Source organism: Tenrec ecaudatus, chromosome 14, assembly GCF_050624435.1.
Source record: "Tenrec ecaudatus isolate mTenEca1 chromosome 14, mTenEca1.hap1, whole genome shotgun sequence".
In the NCBI taxonomy this organism is placed as follows: domain Eukaryota; kingdom Metazoa; phylum Chordata; class Mammalia; order Afrosoricida; family Tenrecidae; genus Tenrec; species Tenrec ecaudatus.
Window position 1 is genome coordinate 12802300 of NC_134543.1, and position 23579 is coordinate 12825878.

Sequence of the window (23579 nt, forward strand, 5' to 3'; positions counted from 1 at the left end):
ATTTAGCGCGTATGAGCTCCTGGAAGGAGCCCAGGTGGCGCAGCGCTTATGAGTTGGGCTGTTCCCCATCAGCCGCTCCTTGGGAGGAAGATGAGACTTTCTGTGGAACCCACCCTGCCCTATAGGGTCTCTGTGAATTGGAATCGACTCAATGGAAGGGAGTTTGGTTTTGGGGTGGTTTGGATGCAAACTCCCAGGACACCAGGATGCCACTTCTCTGTATACCACTCCAGCTGACTTGTTTGGCACGTAATGTAGGCTTATGGCCTACTCCCCTCCTGCCAGAATCTTGAGGCTTCAGGTGTGTGAGTGAGAAGGATGCTGGGAGAGCCAACTAATGAGGAAGAATGCCAGGTCCCGAGAGAAATCACCTTGTCACGCTGAGTGGAAGATAAGTCCAAGAGAAGGCCCTTGTTCCCGGGAGAGTCCGGAGTGCGCCAAGGCGCTCTCCACAGCCCCTCCTCTCCTAAGTGGAAATGGAACCTGTCCCAATTATGAATCCGTTTTGGGACTTTTTTGGCGGGGAGGGGTTGTGTTTATTTATTTATTTAAGTAATTTTATTAGGGGCTCTTACAGATATAACAATCCATAAATCAGTTATATAAAGCAAACTTGTACATATGTTCCCATCATCATTTTCAAAACATTATCTTTCTACTTAATCCCTTGTCATCAATACCTCTTTTTTCCCAACCCCCTTCCCACCCTCATGAACCCTTGATAAATTATATATTATTATCTTCCCCCCCCCCACCCTCACATCTTACACCATCTGCTGTATCCCTTCACCGACGTTTCTGTTGTTCATTCCCGGGGTGGGGTATGTTGTACAGTCATCATTGATTTCGGTTCAGGATTTGGACTCTTGAGTAAGTCCAGTAGTAATTCTCGTAGCGTTGGATAGAACTAGATCGGAAGCTAGGCAGAAACTGCCCAACACAGGAAACAGCGGAAGCCCTTTTCGTCTACCACCTTGGTAAAAGTACCACCAATTTTAGGTCTGAAGGAAGACAATGGTCTATTATAATTCTTTCTCAATAGCCCAGACCTCTTTCTACATTGTGCTCTCAGGCGTGCATAACTTCAAGGCATCTGCCCAAGATAGTATTTTGTGCTCACTCAGGAATCACAGAGCCCTGGTGATGTAGTGGTTACGAGATGGGCTGTGATCTGCAAGGTCAACAGGAGTTAGAATCTTGGAAACCTACAGGGGCAGGTCTACCCTGGGTTACAAGGTCCCTGTGAGTCCACATCAACTCCATGGCAGTGAGTTATTACCTGTGGTCAGAATTACTCAATCTCGTAACCTCATGAAGGAAGAAACACAGAAGATAGGGGGGCTACCACCAAGTATGGTGAACCGAGATGGTGCCTGGCTACCAGAAAGAATAACATCTGAGGTCTTTCTTAAAGGCTTGGTTTCAAACACGCAGCCATGCAAATGAGATAGCAGTTAAGCTCACATGAAAGAAGCACACTACCATGCAAGAGCCAAGGATTGTAACTAATATCATCCAAATCCGAAAGAGGGAATGGTATCAGAGCTTAACTTTATGAGTGACAGTGGAAGCCCAGAATACATTTGCAGGATCTACACATAGAATAAGCCCGAGTGTTTTCCCTTTGATCAATATTGAGGGATGGGGATAACCTAGTTATCAGACAGGATTGTAGAGGTGAATATAGTAGATAAAGATGAAAAATGGATTTATCATTTGATATCTATTTTGCACACTTTGAGCTTGATCTGTGTTTTAAAAGTTCATGAGTTTTTGGTGTTTTTTTAACTGAGGTTTATCTCTGTTGTGTTTTGTTATCGGTAGCCTTGTTGACTCTCTATTAGGTGTTTTTGAATGTTTTCAGTGTGTGAAATCCACAGTGAGTGAGTCTGTAGTGACAATAACTAGATTAAGGGCTTATAGGGCTATGGCAGGAGAGGTGTGGGGGTAATGGGGAACTGATATCAAGAAGGAAGAAAATGTTTTCCAACTGGTAGCAATTGTACAACACTTCTTGGTGACTGAACTAATGTCCGATGTCTGGAGTATGTCCTGATAAAATGGGTTTTTTTGTTGTTGTTGTTTTTTAAATTACTTGGTCTCAGGAACACCAGCATGGTGCTACTAACACCAGCACTAACCTTGGAAAAGACCTCATGTAAACACCAGGAGCCCTGTGACATCGTGGTTCCAGTTGGACTGCTAACAGCACTGTCAGCAGTTCAAAACCATCAGGCGCTCTGTGGGCGAAGGACTGGGCTTTCTCACAGCCTTGGAAACTCACAGAGGCCTTCTACCTGTCCTGTAGGGTCGCTGTGAGTTGGCATTGACTCAGTTGATGGCAGTGAGTTTTGTTTTGTATTTGGAAGGACCGTCCCTGGAGTGCCCTTGGGTGGTGCTAACTATTAAGCATTTGATGACTAACCAGAAGGTGGGCAGGTTGAACCCACCCAGAGGCACCTGGGAAGGAAGTGCTGGCGATCCTTCGCACAGGTCAAAGGCTTGACAACCTGCTCGTGTGCAGTTGTGGTTGCCCGGAGTCTGAATTCACCTGATGGCAGCAGGTTTAGTTTAGAGTTGGTTCTCTATGTGCCTCACAAATACAATGCCTACAGTCACCTGAGATTGATTTTACCTCTAAAGTGAGTTAAAACATGTGAATACAGGGGTGCATCACTTCACGCCCATTTGGGCAATATGTGAGCATGCTTATGTCCGTGACCCCTTAAGGTTTAATTGAGTTCAGGAATTCCTATTGGAGAAGAGGATGTGGATCCATTCTGCCTCTCCTGAGCTCCGGGATCTGGTGTCTTTTCTGACTCGGGGTCAGTAGGAGGCAGAGGGTCCCCCTCCACAGCTGTGTGTGCCACCCTGATACTTTAGGCAGGGACCACTCCAGGGCCAGGGAGCTGCTGGAGCAACTGCCCACTCCCCAAACCGGCACTGTCAATAAGAGAGCATCAGGATTTGGTGGAATATACTCAGGAAAGTGTTCATGCATGAAATACAGTGTGTGTTTTTGAAGAGTGTTTATTTGTAAATGCAGCCCTAGAATTGTAGAATTAGAAGGTCCCTTAGAGACCATTGAGACCAGAGAAGATTGCGAGTTAAGGGAGCTGAGCCACTGAGCAGGGAAATTAAGAACTGCAGTTAAGCTCTGCTCAGGTACTTCCTGGAGAAATGAGGTTAGAACGCAGCCTAGAATCTGACTGGGGAACTTATAGACAGTAAATATTTGTGGAACAAATCTGTCCGGTTTTCTTCCCGCTGCATATCTACATATTAGATTTGGGAGTTCTTTGCAGATTTTATTGCTCAGCACAGAGTCTGTTAGCACTTTATTTTTACATGTACTTAACCTTCTCCTGCCAAGAGTTATAGTCTCAGAAACCCACCGGGACAAGTCAACTCAATCCCCTTGGGTTACTATGAGGCGGAACTGACTCCGTGGCAATTGGATAATGGTTTGGAAGAGATTTATTTGCTGAATTGTTTTTTTGGTTTTTTTTTTTACCGTTTTCTTGTAACCTAAAGCTTAGCAAAAGTATAAACCACAGCTGTACAGTTTAATAAGTAGTTAAAAGATACAGCAAGTTACAATCTACCACACAGCAGGTACCTCAGAAGATCCTGTGTGTCTTTGTCTATTGCTGGTTCCCTAATTAATTCATTGTTCTCTGTCTTTTTTAGCTAATTTAACAGGACATGCAGAGAAGGTGGGGATTGAAAATTTTGAGCTCCTGAAGGTCCTAGGAACTGGAGGTGAGTCTTGGGTTAAGTTTTTTTTAAAAAGAAAAGATATACTTGTTATATAATAAAAGGATTGATATCCTCAAAATGGAAAGCAAGCAACATTCAAAAAGCAAGAAGAAGCCAACAATGAACTGTCAAAGAACAGGAACAGGCCATTCACAGAAGAAGAAATATGACGGGAAAAAATTAAGGAATTGGCAAGCACACTAATCTGCTGCTGTGTGGTAATTAGTTCAGCCTGTGCACGGGGCGCTTTGATAGGATTTATTTACACCGAACAAAAGCCCACAAACAACAGAGAATATCAGTAACCTTTATAGAAAGCATGCCTATTGCCAAGTAATCTGTGATGGATCTTATACTGATTGACTCATTCAACCCTTGTTCAACTTTATTGATATCTAACGCACTTCATTTGTAGTAACAAACACTCAAGAACCGTTAGACCCCCACCATCGGAGCTTTACTAAAGTGGGTTCAAACTGCCCACCGTGCAGTTAACAGCCCCACATGTAACACACCGCACGGCTTAGGCTCCTTGGTGAGCACCAGAGATAGAGGAGGCCCTCGAAGAGGACAGAGAGAACACACTTACTCACCCAGGACGAGACTGAGATGAACACCTGACTCTTTAGCAGCCATGGAGAGTGGAATACGATTTGCAAAATGTCCTTAGAGAATCGTATGCTCAGGAAAACATTTTTCCAAGAGTAAGGGCAAAGTAGACATCTTCATATAGACAAAAGATGTGTGTACCACCAACACACTCGCACTAAGAGAATGTTGAAAGGGTGTTTTTGGGGAGAGAGTTTCTGAGATGCAAAATGTACTGGCCAGCAAAGAAAATCTGAACATTACCCCTGTAAAATCGTCCTGTCTAATTTCGGAGGTTAAAAAAGGAAACTGCAATATTGAACAAAAGTGGTATGTAATTTGAGGAAGTAAAAGGATTTAGTGTTGTGAAGTAGTGCTCTTCAAACTTTTAACATGCCCTTGAATCTTGAATTGTATAAAGGATTGACCAGATTAACAGATGAATAGAAACCTGAAGAGCCCTTGCTATGGATTGTATTGGATCCTCTGCCCAAATGCACGCTGTACATCCTAGCCTCTGTACCTGTGGTTTTAGAAGCCCTGGTGGCATTGTGGCACAAGCACTGGGCTGCTAACTGCATGGTCAGTTCAAGTTAACCAGCCTCTCCAAGGGAGACAGATGAGGCTGTCTGCTAATATCAAAATCTTCAGTCTTGGACAGAAAAGTAGGGTTTCTATTAGTTGGCATTCAGTCCATGGCAGTGGGTTTGCTGTTGAGTTTCTTTAGCCTCTAATTCCATTTTGTCTTTGTTATGTTAACCAGCAGGATTACCTAGTGTGTCTTGTGTCGATCCCTTTTCTGATCTAAAAGAGATTCCAAAGCAAATGAGCAAGTAGAGATGGGGAAGATAGATGACAAGCACTTGGAGATCTCCACAGAGCCAAGAGACAGAAGTTGAAGATGCCAGGACCATTTTGCCCAAACCAGTTTAGAAACATCAGGAGAAAAAGCTATAGGTCAGTGTCACACATACAGAAATTTTCATAGCAAACTTATAAAAGCAAACCTCTTCCTTTCAGCACTGTAGTACTGTGCCTCATGATCTCTCTCAACTTCATGTGGTTTGCTCGCCTTTGATCTCCGCTGAGTTAGCGACAGCCCCACGGTGCCGAGCAGACGTGCAGCGGTGACGCGGCACTCTTCCTTTTCCAGGCATGCCCACTCTCTGCCCTCTCAGTGGCCTGGTGCTAGCCAGAGGCTCTGCTCTTCCCTTACACTGCTCTGATGGGAAGAAACGAGCATTAGAAATGTCATCATAGGTATCTCTGTATTTAAATGACAGTTTGGATGACTAAATGGTGTAGGTGGAAACTTTTCATGTGGATATCATAAAGTCTCAATTTTTATTCAAAAATTTTACCACTGATTTTTCATGACTTTAAAAGATAATTTCTCTCAGCACTACTTAGGGTAATAGAATACCCTCATCAGGTGCTTTTATGTATCATGTATGGTTTTCTCTAGAGATGAAACTGAAAACTCTTCTAAAGAATTTATTTTTATCTATTATGAACTAGAAAATTGCTATCCATCAAATCTCTCGAAGACTTTGTGAACTATTTTAATATGAAAGGAATATTTTCAATCTTGTACTTAAATCTGTGTAACATTTTGTGGAAAATGTCACTTCTCCTACAGTGTGTGGATTCGTATTCCTTTTCAGTTAGCTTGTTTCTTTTGGTCCGTTGCTGAGCTGTTTCCCAGTTTACTAAACTAACCCACCACTTGCCATTGAGTTGAATTTGATTCATGACGGCCCATGTGTGCTAGAATCTTTGACATATATTTTGTAAATGTTATCTTATTTCTAAATTGCACTCCACTGTGGTAGAATATGTGAGTTTGTAACAACACATCTTTCATTTCAGCCATATTTACGTGCGGCGGCATTGCACACGTCATTAATCGATGTCACAACGACAGTAATTACAGTCACCACCTACTTACCGTCATTGCTCTCCGTTTCCAAGTCTTTTCATCAGCCTTAACAGAAATGCAGGACCTCTTAAACACCGGTCCCCACCTCCCCTTCCACACACCCCTGGTAACCACGACACGCTGGTCTCTATGCACTCTCCTATTCAAAAGATTTAACGTACAGGAGATATTGAAATAGTTATTCGTTTGCGCTTGACTTGTTTCACTTACCACAATGCTGTCACAGTCCATTCACACCACAGCCCGCATCAGAGCTCGTTTCTCTCTATTGCCCTTGAGAATTCATTGCATGGTCGTGGTCATCCATGTTCATGGACACTCAGTACGTTGTTTCTCCTTATGACTGATGTGGACAGGGCAGTGGACAAAGAGCAGTCTGAGCCCATGCTTTCAGACCTCTTTGGGCACGGGTACACCTGCAGTGGGTTGCTGGGCCAGATAGTAAGAGTGCATAGAGTTGAGATTACAGAGCTCTGTTTGCTCTTCCTAGTGCTTGGGTGGGATAGCCAGGTGTTGACCTGCTCACATTGACGTTTTACCAGAAATCCCTGCTTGAAATATTTGGATTCTTTGGACTTTTTATTTCTTATTTGTCATGAAGTCTTATATAATTTCCCCCAGTATGACTGACATTGACCTTTTCTGTTTTCACTGCCAACATTCAGCTTTCCCCAGAATGGGATGAAGTGACTGCCTTGGAAGCATTCCGGGATGTGTTTAGTCTCAAAATAAGTGGAATAAGGGAGGAACCCCACTGAATAGTTTTCTCTCTTCCTGATGGGGGCCTGAGAGGGGGGGGGGATATTGATCAGATTATGTAATTCAGGTATAAGTGATTGTTAGGACTCATTGTGATTGTAAAAACTGTAACAGTTAAAGATGTAACTGAAATGGGGGAGGGCGGGGGGGAGGAGTTCCTATTTCCTGTATGAAAGAGAGAGAGCGTGAGTGGCTCGTGGTGAAGCGAAATTTCTTATTGGGCTCTTTTATCCATGTCTCTCTAACTCCCACCAAGCTCCCACCAAGTGATCGGGTGGGATTATGCCAGTAGGGTGTGAAACACTAACAGAGGAGTCATCAGGGTTCAGCCAGTTCCTTGGCTCTAAGGGAACTGTCCTGGAAGCAGGGACAGAGAATTCCTGGAACCCTCAAGGAAGAAGAGCCACCAGCAGAACATGGTGGAGATCCTGCCTGCAGGGGTGGAAGCAGCAGACTGCATGAGAGGGGGAGGCATGGAGACCATGAGACAGAGCAGAGGAGCAGCCAGGAGACTGAGATTGTGAGGCAGCGCAATGGGAGGTTTCCTGGCCCATGGAGGCACAGGCCAGGGGAACATGTCACTGAGAGGCTGTGAGGATCAGCAGAGACCTGGCTGCTGTTGGAGGAGAGGTGGTGTTGAGGACCAATGACCATACCCCTGCTTTACTGTTTTATGACCCTGGCTCGTTTGCGTCCCTAATAAACTGCTATAATTGTAGGTCCCTGCAGTTCTGGGTGGCCATTGCAGGGGGTTATTGACCCCAGCAGACAGTCGATGTTAGAATGGCGGGTGGAGGCATGCCTGACTCATGGCAGCTGCCTTGGGCTGGTGAGGAGGTGGCTGGCTCTTCAGTGGAGCCAGACGAGTTCACACGTGGCCTCCACGCCATTTACTCACTTGGACATTGATTGCTGCAAGATTAAAAAACTCTTCAGGCCTCTCCAATTTCACTCAGCTTATACTGCATTCAATTACAAATGATATGCAGTCTTATTAAAAATATTGTGCAGGTGAGGACTTAGGAAATGTTCCCTTTTTTCAGTTAATTAGTAAAATCCAAGTTCCTGCCTTGCTTTCAAGCTTAGCTCTATTTCTCCTGTCTTTTTTCTCCAGCTGCCTCAATTTTCTGCCTACTTTCTCATCCAGCGGATTTCTTCTTCTCCCCTACAATTATGTGTACCTCCCTGTCTTGTTTCCCTGCCTGTAGGCTCCACCTCTCTGCAGCTATCCAAATCCTGCCCCGATGGCTCTGTTCTCTGCATTGTGGCACGGTGAGCCCCTCATGGAGAGCAGGGCGCTTGGTTGATCTCTGAATTCTTCCTTCGTAGCCGCTGCTCCGGGAGTGCAGGCTCTCAGATCAGCCTCACCGATGTCTCCACCCGCACTGCTCTCCTAGTCCCCACACCACCACAGTGTGGGGCGTATTAGTAGTTTAGCAAGTGTATGCAGGGGCGTCACAGAGTTCACAGAAACTTGGAATGAAGAGAATAGAATGTGCCCACGAACTTTTTGAAGTCCCCTCCTATTATTTATGCCCTTGTCTTCAATGTTGTCCTTAAAGATTTGCACTCTAGGAGATATCCTTTAGATTTAGTTTGTGTCTTGATGATAATTCTGATTCTTCGTAGGGATGATAATTCCCTTAGAATTTCTCTCATCCTTTTTGTCCCTTTTTTTTTTTTTCAAGTATCGGGGTCGGGGGGCGAATCTCTACATGCACCCGTTGTGCGCAGTATTAGTGATGATACTTATAACCGTGGAGCAACAAAAAGATTTTAGTGTATTCTTACATTTCCTTGGTTCATCATAAGTGATCGTGTACCAGGGAGAGCTGATGTCACACCGTGACAAACGGGGAGAATATGTTAGTCTGTGTGTAATTGTGCGGCCGAGGTTTAGCTCCTCTGCCTTTGGTCCTTGCACAGTTGTAAAGCATTTGAGGAATGAGGATGACTTTGAAGCATGACACAACTGGTGCCTACTTTGATTGATTAGGTAGATCACATGAACTCTAGGACCCGGAGTCCTCATAGGCACAATTGAATTATGTCTACCTCACGAAGTTGTTTTAGGATTAACGAGATAATGGATGTGATGATTGTCACTTGTAATTAATGATTAATGAAGGAAATCCATTGCAAAGTTGTACCTAATGCCAAGAACAAAAGAAAGATTATGTGTAACTCCATTGGCATTTCTAGGAGTAATTTCAACTGAAGTACTTACGCTTTTAATAAAAATTTAACATATTAGAAAAACATCTCAGAAATGAGATGCTGGTAGTTGAAGTTTTACTAGCATTTATAAGAATAGAACTTCAGGACGCTCATGGGGAGTCTGCATCGAAGAAGAGACGGTTGTTCCAGCAGAACAGGGAGATACTGCATGATTTAAAATCAGGAGTGGTGTGTGTTGGGTTTGTACCCTTCCCTATACTCAGTCTGTATACAGAGCAGATAGTCCGAGGAGCTCAACTGTATGCGGAAGAACAGGGTGTCAGGATCAGAGTAGGGTCCTTAACAGCATGCAGTATGTGAATGACATCCATGCCTGCTGAAATGGAAGAGGACTTCAAGCTTTTATTGATAAAGATCAAAGATTATATAGAGCCTTCATCATGGATTACAGGTTGATTAGTCCAGGTAGACTAGAGAAACAAATTCAGGGAGACTCATACATGTATAAGAAAGAGCTTGTAAGTACTCCCTCTACGCAAGAACACTTTGTTCTAACAATTCAGCAGTCTCAGATGCTCAACTTCCTGGCACGATCTGCTGAAGACAATGGGTGCACAAGTAAATGTGGTGAAGAAAACTGATGGTGCCCTGTTACCAAAAGATATAGCACCTGAAGTCTTAAAGGCTTGAAGATAAACAAGCAGCCATCTAGCTGAGAAACAACAAAACCCACATGGAAGAAGCACACCAGCCTGTCGCGACTCAGTGGCTGAAGACAAAGCGGGTGCATAAGCAAATGTGAAGAAAGCTGATGGTGCCTGGCTGTCAAAAGATACAGCGTCTGCGGTCTTAAAGGCTTGAAGATAAACAAGGGGCCATCTAACTGAGAAACAACAAAGCCCACATGGAAGAAGCACACCAGCTTGTGAGATTCCAAGGCATTGAAGGGATCAGGTATCAGGCATCAAAGATGAAAAAACAAAACAAAAATATCAGCATTGTGAATGAGGAGGAGTGCGGAGTGGGGACCAAGGCCCACCTGTGGGAAATTGGACATCCCCTTGCAGAAGGGCTGTGGGGAGGAGACGAGCCAGTCAGGGTGTAGTGTAGCAATGATGAAACATACAATTTTTCTGTAGTTCTTGAATGCTCCCCACCTCTCCTCATGATCATGATCCCAATTCTACCTTACAAATCTGGTTGGACTGGAGGATGTACACTGGCACAGATAGGAACTAGAAACACAGGAATCCAGGACAGATGATCCCCTCAGGACCAGTGGTGAGAGTGGCGATACCGGGAGGGTGGAGGGAAGGTGAGGGAGAAAGGGGAAAAAGATTACAAGAATCTACATAAATATCCTTTCTGGGGGACGGACATCAGAGAAGTGGATCAAGGGAGACGTCGGATGGTGTAAGATATGACAAAATAATAATTTATAAATTATCAAGGATTCATGGTGGAGGGGGGAGCGGGGAGGGAGGGGAAAATGAACTGATACGAAGGACTCAAGTAGAAAGCAAATGTTTTGAGAATGACGACAACATATGTGTGAATGTGCTTGACACAATGGATGGATGGATGGATTATGATAAGAGTTGTACGAGCCCCCCAATAAAATGATTATAAAAAAAGAAAGCTTTATATAAAAGAGCAATTGAATATTGAGAAAATATCCCAGCCTAGTCCAGATTAAATCTATAAATCCGATATTAGTCTATATGTCCAATACCACTTTATAAAATCCTCTTCAGATTCAAGCAGCCATGCAATAATGCTGAATGCAGGGAGATCACAGGCCAGTGGGTGGAAAGTCTTGTGGGTCCAGTGGTGGTAGAAGCATCTCTGCTGGTGTGAGTCTCCACATGGCTCCTCCAGCTCCAGGGCTCTGGGTCAGCATAACTGACCCAGCGATGGGAGCTATCCGTATAGCTCCATGTAGCTTGTCAACAGCAGTGTGTAGCAAAGAGAGAATGTGTCTGGCCTCTAATGAGCTATCTACCTTTCATTGAACCTCCAAATAAGGTCATCAAGCTGGGACCTGATTGACAGGCTAGACTCCACCCCTTCGCAAGTTGACAGATTGTGTGATTGGCACACAGGTTATGAAGAAAACAAAAATAACCACAGCTGAACCAATCGCAGCATCATAAAGAACAGAGAAAAGATTGAAATTGTGAAGGATTTCGTCTTCCTTAGATCCATAATCAATGCCCATGGAAGCAGCAGTTAAGAAATCAGATAACATATTACACTGGGCAAATCTGCTGCAAAAGATCTCTTTGAAGTATTCAAAGATGTCACTTTAAGGACTAAGGTGCCCCTGATCCAAACCATGGTCCTTTTAATTGCCTCGCATCCATGTGAAAGCTGAACAGTGAGTAAGGAAGACTGAAGAAGAATTGATGCATTTACAGGATGTATCTGCAATGAATACTGAACTTACCACGAATTGCCAGAAGAATGAACAAATCTATCTTGGAAGAAGTCAACCTGAACGGTCCTTAGAAGGGAGGATGGTAAGATGTGTCTTATGTACGTTTGTTAGAAGGAACCAGTGGAGAAGGACATCATGCTTGGTATGTATGTATTTTAGGGTAGCAGTTCTTATACAAAGATTTATACATATATATACACATACACACAGTTATAGATTGCTTGATAACATAGTAAATGCGATGCAAGTTTAAGCTGAAATATAGAGTTATATGTATAACTTCATAAGTTTTAGCTTCTAAAAGAACTGTAATTACCATGTATACTCATGTATAAGCTGAGTTTTTCAGCGCATTTTTAATGCAGTTTTGTGGTAAAATCAGGTGCCTCACCTGATATTCGGGTCAGCTTATATTCAAATATATATGGTTATTGCCAAGTTCTTTAGATTAATGAATGGAATTTTTAATTAAACAAATACTTATTTTAAAATATCCAGCAATAGTGAAGTAGGACCATCGAAAGTTCTTTCTAGTTTCAGACTTCTTTCCTAAATTTTCTATAGTTTAAATGTGATCGTGTAACTTTTAATTTTAAAATCTTTCAGTTGGTTCATCTTCATTGCTCTTGGGATTCATTCATCACCTGTGTTCAGGGCTGACCACTGTTTTGGGTGTCTGGAACAGGCTAGAGGATATGTATGTATATTTTTTAATCGAAGAGATCTGCTGCAAACAAACTTGCCACAGGAGTAATACAAATCTGGCCTTCATTTAATATGGAATTGTTTCTGGACTTATGAAACTCTGGAATGTGTGCTGGGAGCATATAGGATTTCAAACCCCTTGTCTCTGGTAACAGCTATTGAGCAATAACCATTTATTGCCTGCCTCAGTCCCTGGTGCCTTCCAAAGGAGGCTACTGTTTCCTTATCTTGTGGATTGGTTTGTGTTAGCTACTCAACAGCAGATCTTGCAGGTTGTTCTGTGGAAGCACTTGTTTATAAGCAGACAAAGTCTCCCCGGGATGCCCACTTTAGCCCTAAGTGCCATCCTGGACATGGAGGCAGGGATATATTTTTATCCATAAAAAGTGCTATTACCATTTGTCGTTGGCAGGGCAGTCTTTTTATAGCAGATTTCTGAGAAATACATTTTGTTTATGAAGTCAGTCATATTTCACTCTTCCAAAATACATTTCACTTCCCAAATAAGGCACACTTCACTTTTTTTCAGGGTAATTCACCACCAGAGGGTACTGGAAGTTGCATAGGCAATATAAAGCCACAGCTGCTTCGGGGTGAACTAACCGAGGGGAAAAGGTTTGGTTGAGTCATGCAAAAGACAGTTGTAAAATGTCTGATGGCGCAGATGAAGGGGAGGAGGAGAGAGTGGAGCACATCCTAGCCCACCAGGCCTTGAGGACAATGTTCCCACTTAGAACAGCCAGTCCACAGAGAGGACCACATGGCCTGCCCCACTATGAGACATGACGTCCTTCACTAACCCATAGCCCTACAGGGGACAACACTGGAGACAGTGTGGGAATTGTGCCCGATCTGATCCCGTCACACCGAGGCAAAACACTAAGGGGTGCAATAGAACAGCAAGGGAATGGAGCGGCGAGGTCTCCAGGGAATGCTAAAGGTGGACTTTGGTGCTAGGGCATGGTGCCCCAACAGACTGGACTGTAAAACACTCTTAAAGGCCAACAAACAGTCCTTGAACTAACTACAAGCTTTTCTTTCTTGTTGTGTGTGGGTTTTTTTGTCATTGGTTTGTTTCTTTTGTTGTATATTGTTGCTCGATTTTGCTCTGTCTTGTTTTTGTGCATATTATTATCTCTGCAGGTCTGTCTAAATCAGATAGAATGGATGAACAATCTGGAGGAGAAAACAACGGGACCAACAGTTCCTGGGGGACATGGGAGAGGGGGAGGGGAGAAAAGGTAGTAGTGTTAACAAACCCAGGGACAAGGGAACAACAGGTATCTAAATTGGTAGTGAGGAGGGCCTGGTAGGGTGTGATCAAGGGTAATGTAACCAAGAGGAATTACTGAAACCCAAATGAAGACTGAGCATGATAGTGGGATAAGAGGAAAGTCAAAGAAAATAGAGGAAAGAGCTAGGAGGCAAAGGACATTTATAGAGATCTAAATAAAGGCATGTGCATATGTAAATGTATTTATATATGAGGATGTGGAAATAGATCTATGTGCATATATTTATAGGTTTAGTATTAAGGTAGCAGATGGAATGGGCCACCACTCAAGTACTCCCTCAATGCAAGAGTACTTTCTTCTATTAAACTGTCATTCTATCATGCTCACCTTCCCAACACAATCGTTGAAGACAAAGCAGGTGAATAAGCAAATGTGGTGAAGAAAGCTGATGGTGCCTGGCTGTCAAAAGATACAGCGTCTGGGATCTTAAAGGCTTGAAGGTAAAACAAGCATCCATCTAGCTCAGAAGCAACAAAGCTCACATGGAATGAGCACACCAGCTTGCGTGATCACGAAATGCTGAAGGGATCAGTTATCAGGCATCAAAGAACAAAAAATCATATCATTGTGTGCTCACCTCCCTGATAAGATCCCTGAAGAAAAATGGGTGCATAAGCAAATGTGGCAAAGAAAACTGATGGTGCCCAGCTATCAAAAGATGTAGCATCTGTGGTCTTAAAGACTTGAAGGTAAACAAGTGGCCATCTAGCTTAGAAGCAACAAAGCCCACATGGGAGAAGCACACCAGCCTGTGCGATCATGAGGTATCAAAGGGATCAGGTGTCAGGCATCATCAGAACAAAAATCATAACGTGAATGAGGGGGGAGTGTGGAGTAGAGACCCAAAGCCCATTTGTAGGCCACTGGACATTGCCTTACAGAAAGGTCTCCGGGAGGAGACGAGCCAGTCAGGGTGTGATGTAGCAAGGATGAAACATTCAACTTTCCTCTAGTTCCTAAATGTTCCCCTACCCAACTGCCCCCCATCATGACCCCAATTCTACCTTACAAAGCTGGCTAGATCAGAGGATGTATAATGGTACAAGTAGGAACTGGAAACACAGGGGATCCAGGGTGGAAAATCCCCTCAGGACTAGTGGTGAGAGTGGCAATACTGGGAGGGTAGAGGGAGGGTGGGTTGGAAAGGGGGAACCGATTACAAGGATCTACATGTGACCTCCTCCCTGGGGGACGGACAACAGAAAAGTGGATGAAGGGAGATGTCGGACAGTGCAAGATATGACAAAATAATTATAAATTATCAAGGGTTCATGAGGGAGGGGGAACAGGGAGGGAGGGAAAAATGAGCTGATTGCAGGGACTTGGGTGGAGAGCAAATGTTTTGAGAATGATGAGGGCAATGAATGTACAAATGTGCTTGACACGATGGATGGATGATGTTAAGAGTTGTATGAGCCCCTAATAAAATGATTTTTTTTTAAAAGTATGATGGCTTAGTTATTCATCATTTTATTCTCTTAGGTGTTTGGAAAGCACCCCTATTAAAATAGGGCCTTTAAAAGCATATGTTCATCAAAGTGTCAAAATGGTCCCATAAAATGACTTATAATTCTGCATGAGTGTACGCCTACAGTGTTTATGTAAACCTTGCGGTTAAAACATTTTGGATGCTTCCCTCCATGATCAAAAGGTGACCCTCCATGAAAGGGTGATGGACTTGGGAAGAAATAGTGCTGATGTTACTGCCTGAGGCCTGCTGTCCTTGAGCCAAAGCTCTCGGCAGGGGGTTGGGTTGAGCAGAGTTATTTGGGGAGTGCTCTTAGGAGAAAGAGTGAGGGAGCAGGATTGGGCAGGGGAGGGCCTAAACAAGCATTTGTTAGAAACTGGAGTCTAGATTTAGTTCATGGGTAGTTTGGGAGCAAGGGTGAGGAGGTTGACCTTTTGTACACCTGCCAGTATGTTGGCTGTCATAGTTGGCATAGTTAGAGGTTGGGTAGGAAATGTTAGAGGGTATAGTGTTAGGTAACAGGGGGTTGTTGTCCCTCCCATGCCTGCAAAGGCCCCATAGAGGAGGTTGGAAAGAAATCAGGCAGCCATGGAACACCTAGGAAGACCCCTAGCTGAGCATGCTCGTACTCAAGCTCCCAAGCCAGGTGGGAGGTACACCTGGGTGGGCCAAGCTATGCCCAGGCTCATGGCATCACCCACGTGGCCCTAACTCAGCCAGTGGGGTGAACCAAGCACATCAGCCACATCTTCCCCCAGCCTGGGGGTGGGCTGGAATAAAGACAGGGAACATGCTTTGGGGTACTCTCTTACCCTGCTGCTGGTGGTCACAGGCAGCTACACCCACTCCGGCCCTACTCGGGACCCACAGCCTCTTGGCCCACATGCTCTCAGCTTCTAGGGTTCTAGGGCTTCTGACTTCCCAGGATTCCTCCACCCCCACCCCCACCCCGAGATCTGCACACATGAGTGCTCTTTTCCATGTGGTTGTAAGGGCCCCTTAAGACTGTACAACCTGAAACTTGTCCTGTCCGTCATAAAAACCTACTTGGATTACAAAATGGGCTTAAGCGTGAATTCTTTCATCATGCCAAGAACGGAGTTTTATTCCCGACTCGGGAAATCTAATATAACCTCGCCTTTTGTACCTGGGACCCTTCTCTAGGGAAAGGACAGCTGTCAACCATTCTCAAGCAGCAGTGGGAATGAGTCCACCTGCCTTCCCCACTGCAGATGCTCATTAGCACCTGCAGTTCCAACCTCATTACTTAGTCAAAAAGCTTGTCTGCTGAAGTCATTAGAAACGTATGTATGGCCATTGAATTATAGTCAATTAATACGACCCTTCCAGCTATAATCCCTTAGGTGATGTAGTTCTGGACCTCATACACCTATGACAATAGTTCCATTTTGGAGGGCAGTAGCGGCTAACCAACAGGAATAGGATGAGATTAAGATCTGACCTTCGTAGAAGATGTGAATCAGGCCACAATGTTTATCTTGGTTACTGTTACTTGCAGTGGATGTAGAGAGTGTTATGCTATATCTGAGAGGAGAAAAGCTGCTTCTGGAGTGGCCTAGGAAACATAATGGATGATTTACATGAGTAGGAGGCCAAATCCTACTGTAAACATCCTGCTAGAGGCTCCAGGCCATATGTGTATGAATAAGATACAGTCCAAGGGTGGAAAATAGGTTATTATATGTAGGCATCGTTTAAAAAGGTGAAGAGTTATATGTTAATTTAATTGTACCTATTGATAATGTAACTCCCACCAAATGACCTTTCCCTGGGTCTGGTAGGAAAGTGGGGGAAGATACTCCTAGGATTCATCTGTGAGTAATTGTGAACAGGATTCCCTGCAGTGTCATCCTACTTTTATAAAATGAGCCCTCTGAGAAGCAGGGCCTGTGAGCTCACCACCCCAGTAAGAACCAAGAGTGGATCACGTCCTCTGGACCCTGTCAGGGAAGCCCGCCCCTAATATCACAGGTCCAGTAGGCGCAATTGTACAGCGATAATAAGTAAAGATGATAGTAAAGTCACAGAGCATGAGAGATAGAGGACAGATCGAAATAAAGGAGACAGACACATTTCATGGTAGCATGCTCACCTCAGCTCCTCTTGGTGGTACAGGGCAGGGGAGAGAGATGTTTTGCTAACCAAGGCTTATATATAATCTTTGGGGGATTTGTGAGCCCCCTAATTACAGGTAAAGGCATACATCACTGGAAAGGGTTGTACTATAGGTAATACAGCAATGGGAGGGGGACAATCTTGGAGTACACACGCTATAGGAAGAGGAGGGATTAAGGGTTCACTTGTGACAAGATGGGCGGATCCTAGATTCTGGATGGAGGCCTAACCTTGGTTGCCCTAGAGCTAGAGACTGGATTTAGCCTAAGCTCTCAGGGGAAGCCATCCCCGGTCCCGAACAGCAGGGAGTGAGCCCCACCCATTGAGGGAGAAACAATGGTGTCTGCTTGCTCTGGAAGGCTGGAGTCTTCAGGGAGATAACTCCACAATCATTTAACATTAGTTGCAAGCAGTGTCTTAAGACATATAGTTGGGTGAGTCGAGCCCGGGAACAGTCTTTTTTGTATCCCACAGGACCCAGTGTCTGGCTTACCCTTACCTAATCTTCCAATTTGGGACCACCACCACACGAGACATTTCATCAAGTGTTTGTGAGTTTCTGCAGAACACAGAAGCGGGAGGGGGATGTTTTCAAGGGAGGAGTCGGGTGGAAAATGGAGCTGAAAGGCATCTTGAAAGAGCTGAACAGTTAGGACATCATTAATCCCAACGCTTTGGGACTAGTATTAATCCTAAAAGGGATCTTACCACTGCTGTGCTTCTTAGTCCTTTCCATTTCGCTTCTCTCAATTTCTGTTTCAGTCAGATCCGTTGTTAGTCCGCACTCCTAGAGGACAGGATAGAACTTGCCCCCCTGGGTTTCTGAGACTGTCACTCTTTATGGGATGGAAAACCTCATCTTTCTCCCGAGGAGCTGCTAGTGTTTTCAAACTGCTGACATGGTTGGCAACCCAGTGAGCAACTTCTGCACCACCGGGCTCATGCTGCACTTCACAATCGTGCAGACGTCTCTGCGCATTTTGTGTCCTATCCAGATGAATCAAAGCTTTTTGGTTTTGTTTTCATTTTTAATTGTTATTTGGAAGCGGGCGTGAGAAATGGCAATGGCTGCATTCCAGGGGGCATCCCATAGGGAGACAGGCATTACCACAGCCACATACACGTGTGCATGTATGAGCTGGTAAGATGTAGTAGAGCCTCAGAGCGTTCTCCAGAATTGAGAAAGGGCTAATCTAGGATTGTTATTTTTAATTATTCAAGTTATTGCAAGGTGAGTAAATGGGATCCAGAGCTGGCTAGTTCCTTCACTATTTTTATTTTCAACCTTATATTCTTTTTCTGGTACCACCGCTATTCACAAGAGAAAGCCCTGATTGGCACTCCTGATCCCTTCCTGCAGGGCATCTGTGGCGACCATTAAAGTCACTTGTCGAATGAGTCAGGTGGCTCTGGCTAATTTAAGCTTAGAAGGACACACATGTTTCTGTCCCAGGCGCGTTAGCAAAAGTACTGGCTGTGATTGCATAAGCTTTCACTGTCTCTTGGCTTTTAATACCTGTTTATGTAATCAAGCGTGCCGGGGTCATGGCTTTTCCATACGTTAGAAAGATAGTCCCTTTTCAATCTAACTTCTAATCCTAGAAGAAAATTTTAATTCTATGTTAAAGTTCAGTGGAAATCTTTAGGTGTAGAGGTATGCAAATTTTTAATATTTGAAACAATGTGCCATGGAGATATGTGCAGGGTTAAAAGAATGTAGAAGTCAGATCTTCTATGCGGCAAATATGCAAAGTCAAATGCATGCTAATTATTTTAATGGGCTTTTTAAGTGTTTGTGTTTTTGTTTTCTCAAAAAGGAGGTAAAGATAGACACCTCCTCTCCCCACATTTTTCTCCCAAAGGTGCTTAAAATAGACGAGTAAGACGTGAAAACAGTAAAAGAATGGACCAGCGGAAAGTGAGGTTGAAGTCATAGCCATTGGAGATGAAATAGTCAAGCCCTGTGACTGAGTCTTAAAATGAACCCTCACGTTACTAGGAGGTCTGTTTTTGTTTGTTTGTTTTTTAGGGGAAGGCCTTGGGAGAAAGCCAAACATTTTTCTAGAGTCATACCTCTGAAGCTTTTTATGGATGGTCACCCGGAGCTTGAAATAGGTGGATCCAATGTGTGCTATATGCATGCCCACGTTTTCCCCACTGGCACATATAACCCTCCACTGCCATCAATTTCAACACATAGGGACCCTCCAGGACAGAGTAGAACTGCTCCGTCCGTGTCTAAGACTAATAGGGGAGCAGACAGCCTCCTCTTTCTCCCGAGGAGGAGCAGCAGGTAGGTTTGAACTGCTGACCATGTAGCTAACAGCTGAACCCCCTACTGCTCTTGAACACGTCTGTAGGGTTTGTTATCTGCCAGTCCGTTTCAGGTGCTTACACATTTTACTTTACGAAGTATCAGATTCTGTGATGTAGAACTATTATTATCCTTAATGAGAAAGCAGAGAGATGTGTCCAGTGTTTCTGCCAAGATCGGAGTTAGTAGATCTGTAGCATCTCTAGGATTCAAGCACAGCCGGTCTGGCACCAGCATTTGCTTTAACTCCTCGTCCATACTTTTCCTCCCTGTTGCTTCACGTGTGCTCTGATCCATGTACATTCGTACACACTCGCAAGCACACACACATGGGCTCAGAGAGCATGAGGTAACAGAGCTTCACAAAGCACCCCTAATAAACCTGGTCCTAGTTCAGTTTTTAAAGATGCTGATTGGACCCACTAACGTGATATCATCAATGACTCACAGCCCGTGTTGTGAAAACTCATCAATTTAGAGCAGTGGTTCTCAACCTTCCTAAGGCCGCGACCCTTTAACACAGTTTCTCATGTATGGTGACCCCCCCCAACCATAAAATTATTTTCATTGCTACTTCATCACTGTAATAATGCCACTGTTTTGAATTGGGTAACCCCTGTGAAAGGGTCATTCAACCCCCAAAGGGGTCTCGACCCACAGGTTGAGAACCGCTGATCTAGAGAGCCTTAACAAGTATGGAAATTACCAAATGACTACTGTATCATGGGCTATAGTCATGTAATGGAAATAGCATCTTTAGTGAAAGAGATATTCATGAGAAAACATATTTTTTCTATTTTTTGCCCGCTCAAAGAAAGTGAAGCTCATACAGTTAAACCTGAACTTTCCCATGATTTTTGGATAGAACTGAGCTTCTGTGATCCAAGTGTGGGCTTCCTGTGGCTTGTCTGACTACAGGTAGATTTCAGAGAGCTCGTTGGGATGGACGAAGTTCTTCCATCCTGTGCATAGTAGGCATTCTAGTTGAATCTGTTGTACTTGTCAGTTCTAACAGCAACCCTGCATTCAGCAGAACACAGCATGGCTCGGTCCTGCAGCACCCGCACAGTTGTATGAAAGCCCATTGTTGCAGTCCATCTTGTCGAGGGGCTTTGGGGAGATCATTTCTTTGGGAAAAATTAATACCAGACTACTTCCAAGGAGTTGGGGATTAAAGATGCTTCAAATGCCCAGCTAACTATTCCAAGATGCTACTCTGCTCTATTTTCCCCACTCCTCCCTTGAAGATAGCCCCGTGTGTCCTTGGGCTCTGTGATTCGCTGCAGCGTCCCACAGAAACTCACAGGACGGTGGGTGCAGTTCAGTTCCCAGTCTGAGGGTCAGGCAGAGGCAAGCCATATGCAGAGTCCAGAGCCAGAGCCACGAAAGTCACAGCAAGTGGTCTTGCTTCTACTGAAGTTCAGTTAGGAACTAGGGGTCTGGCTTTCCAAGTGATGTGTGTGGAGGAACTCCACCGCCGTACCAGCATTCATACCCTATCCGAGGAAAACAAGGATGGGGCCATAGCCTCTAATAGGTAGAGTTGCCACCAAGGAGACAGAGGGTTGGCCTTGGTTCACACACTCTACTAAAGTCGGACCGTATGCCCATCCCAGTCCTGAGCCTTTTGGAGTCTAAAGGAGGTCGTGTGCAGTGGGTTTCCCTAGGGCAGCTTTGATCCCTTAACTCCTGCTTCCATGAGTATTGATTGTGGATCCAAGCAAGACACAATCCGTAACCACTTCAACCTTCACCCAAGTCATGGCATTTTCCTTGACCTCATGTGTATGTGGAAGTTGGACATTGAATAAAGAGCATGGAAGAAGAATCAATGAATTTGACTTGTGGTGCTGAGAAGAATATTAAAAGTACCAGGGACGGCTACAAGGACAAATAGTCTGTCTTGGAAGAAATGCGGCCAGAGTGCTCCTTGGGGCCAAGGATAGCGAGTCTTCATCTTACACATTCTTTGAACATGTTGCCGGGAAGGTCCAGTTCCTGGAGAGGGGCATCATGCTTGGTAAAGTAGAGGGGCAGCAAAAACGGGGACGGCCCTCAAGGAGAAGGATCGAAACCACTGCTGCAACACTGGGCTCCAACCCAGGAGCCGTGGGGCTAGCACGGGACTGGGAGTTGTGCGTTGTGATGTGCGTAAGGTCCCCATGAGTTGGAACTGACTCCGTGGCATCCAACAGCAAGCCTTTGTCCAATATTAGAGTGGGCCCTCCCTCCAAAATGACACTAGCCACAGGCATGGAGTCCTGGCCAGCAGGGTTGTATTGCTGGTACTTCTCTCTTCCCTTTCACTCCCCTTGTGCCTCACCAGGCACGATGCCCTTTTCCAGGGATTGGTCTCCTAATAAAATGCCTAAAGTACATGAGACTTTTTAACCAGGAGAGCCTTTGTCTCGTGTGGCTTCTAAGGCGCCTCCTGGCTGTACGTCTTCCAAGGCAGACGTTGGTTGTTCTTGCAGCCCTGGTACTTTCAGCTCTTCCTCACCAGCGCCACAATTAAAATGCACCAATTCTACTTTGGTCTGCGTTATTGTGTTCTGTCTCAACCATCGTTCTTTACTTGTTTCGATGTAGGTTTTATAATTCATTGTAGTGGCTGCATTTCACAGACAATGCTCAGGATTAAAGCTTTTATGAAGGAAGTTAATAGGTTACAATTTGTGTGGGGTCGCCGTGTAGGAAATACCTGTTCAATCAGTACCTGTTACAGAATGTGTCGAGGACTGCTAATAACTGCCCAACGGCATGCCACTCCACTAAAGCCTCAGTCCAAGACACCTCCAACGGTATGGTTGTAAGCCCGGCTCCCCATGCACTCTACCCCACAAGCTTGCTCTGTGGGCTAGGAAGTCTACCAGGTCGCTCATCTTGCAGCTCTTGCTTCTGTTACTGCTGCTGCTCTGCCCTTCCTAGGATGCCATACTGCAGTAGAGATCACGGAGGGTCCGTGAACCAGGGGTCTTGGCATCCGAGGATGCCCTCCACTCCTGTGCTCTCGTAATGAGCTCCTCAACTACTTCTCGGAGGGCTCATTTTATAACCAGCAAGATGGCAACCCGGTGAATCCTGTTAACAGTTACGCACAGGCGACGCCCACTAACTAGTATATCCCCCCACCTCTTACCTTATGGGAAAGGTGGTCTCGTGGGCACTATGGAGACTTTGGCTAGAAGAGTAATATGGAATAATTTACTGCCCTTGTCATATTCAGTGTCCAGCTTCCACATGCACATGAAGCAATGGAAAAGACCATGGCCTGACCATGCTCAAGCTCACCTTAGTCCTCAAAGGGGCCACCTTCTGCTTCCATACCTTCCTGAAGAGGGCTTGTGAACAGATATGTCCAGTGTAGTGTCCCCCCTGGACCTTGGCTCAAAGCAGAGACTACTTACTTAGGTTTTATTGACTCTGCAAAGGCACTGACTGTATGGATCACAACAAACCGGAGAGCACTGAGAAGAAAGGGGAATTCCAGAGCTCTTCATTGTGCCCATGGGGAAGAATCTTCAGACGTACCAAAGTATATGTGGTCCACTTCATGGTTAACTGTAGAGGGTTCAGCTTTTTGTGTGTGCAGAACTGATGGTGTTCAATCACTGTAACAATGAAATGAAGCCACTTGTGTGAGAGTGTCCACAGGCACTTGTCTCTCTGCACGTATATCAGTTCCCAAAGCCACAGCCAGTGCAGTTTATCGCTCCAGTCTGATTCAGGTACTGCTTGCTCTCTTGGGGTGACTTGAGGTTTCCAGGGGAAGAGGTGGGGGTGAGCAGGTGGGCGGACTGTCAAAGTTGGGAGCTATCCTAAGACATGGCCCCTGGGGGGATGATGGAGCTCTCCCCAGGTCACATTGCACACGAGGCAGAGGTGTGGCTGAGCACCATCGTTTGTTTTCCAGATCACAGAGCAGCAGCCACCCTCGGGGCCACTGTGCAAAGCGAGTGGCTCTTTTCCAGAATGTTGCTAGTTCACCCCGGAGTGTACCT

The 23579-nt window shown here is 44.9% G+C and overlaps 1 protein-coding gene across 1 annotated transcript in view; it reads left to right on the top strand.

Moving 5' to 3' along the window:
- RPS6KA5 (ribosomal protein S6 kinase A5) overlaps positions 1-23579 on the top strand; it is a 150448-nt gene that overhangs the window by 50067 nt on the left and 76802 nt on the right. The window contains exon 2 of the mRNA XM_075530905.1: positions 3691-3762. Coding sequence (XP_075387020.1) covers positions 3691-3762 — 72 coding nt within the window. The remainder of the gene's footprint in view (positions 1-3690; positions 3763-23579) is intronic.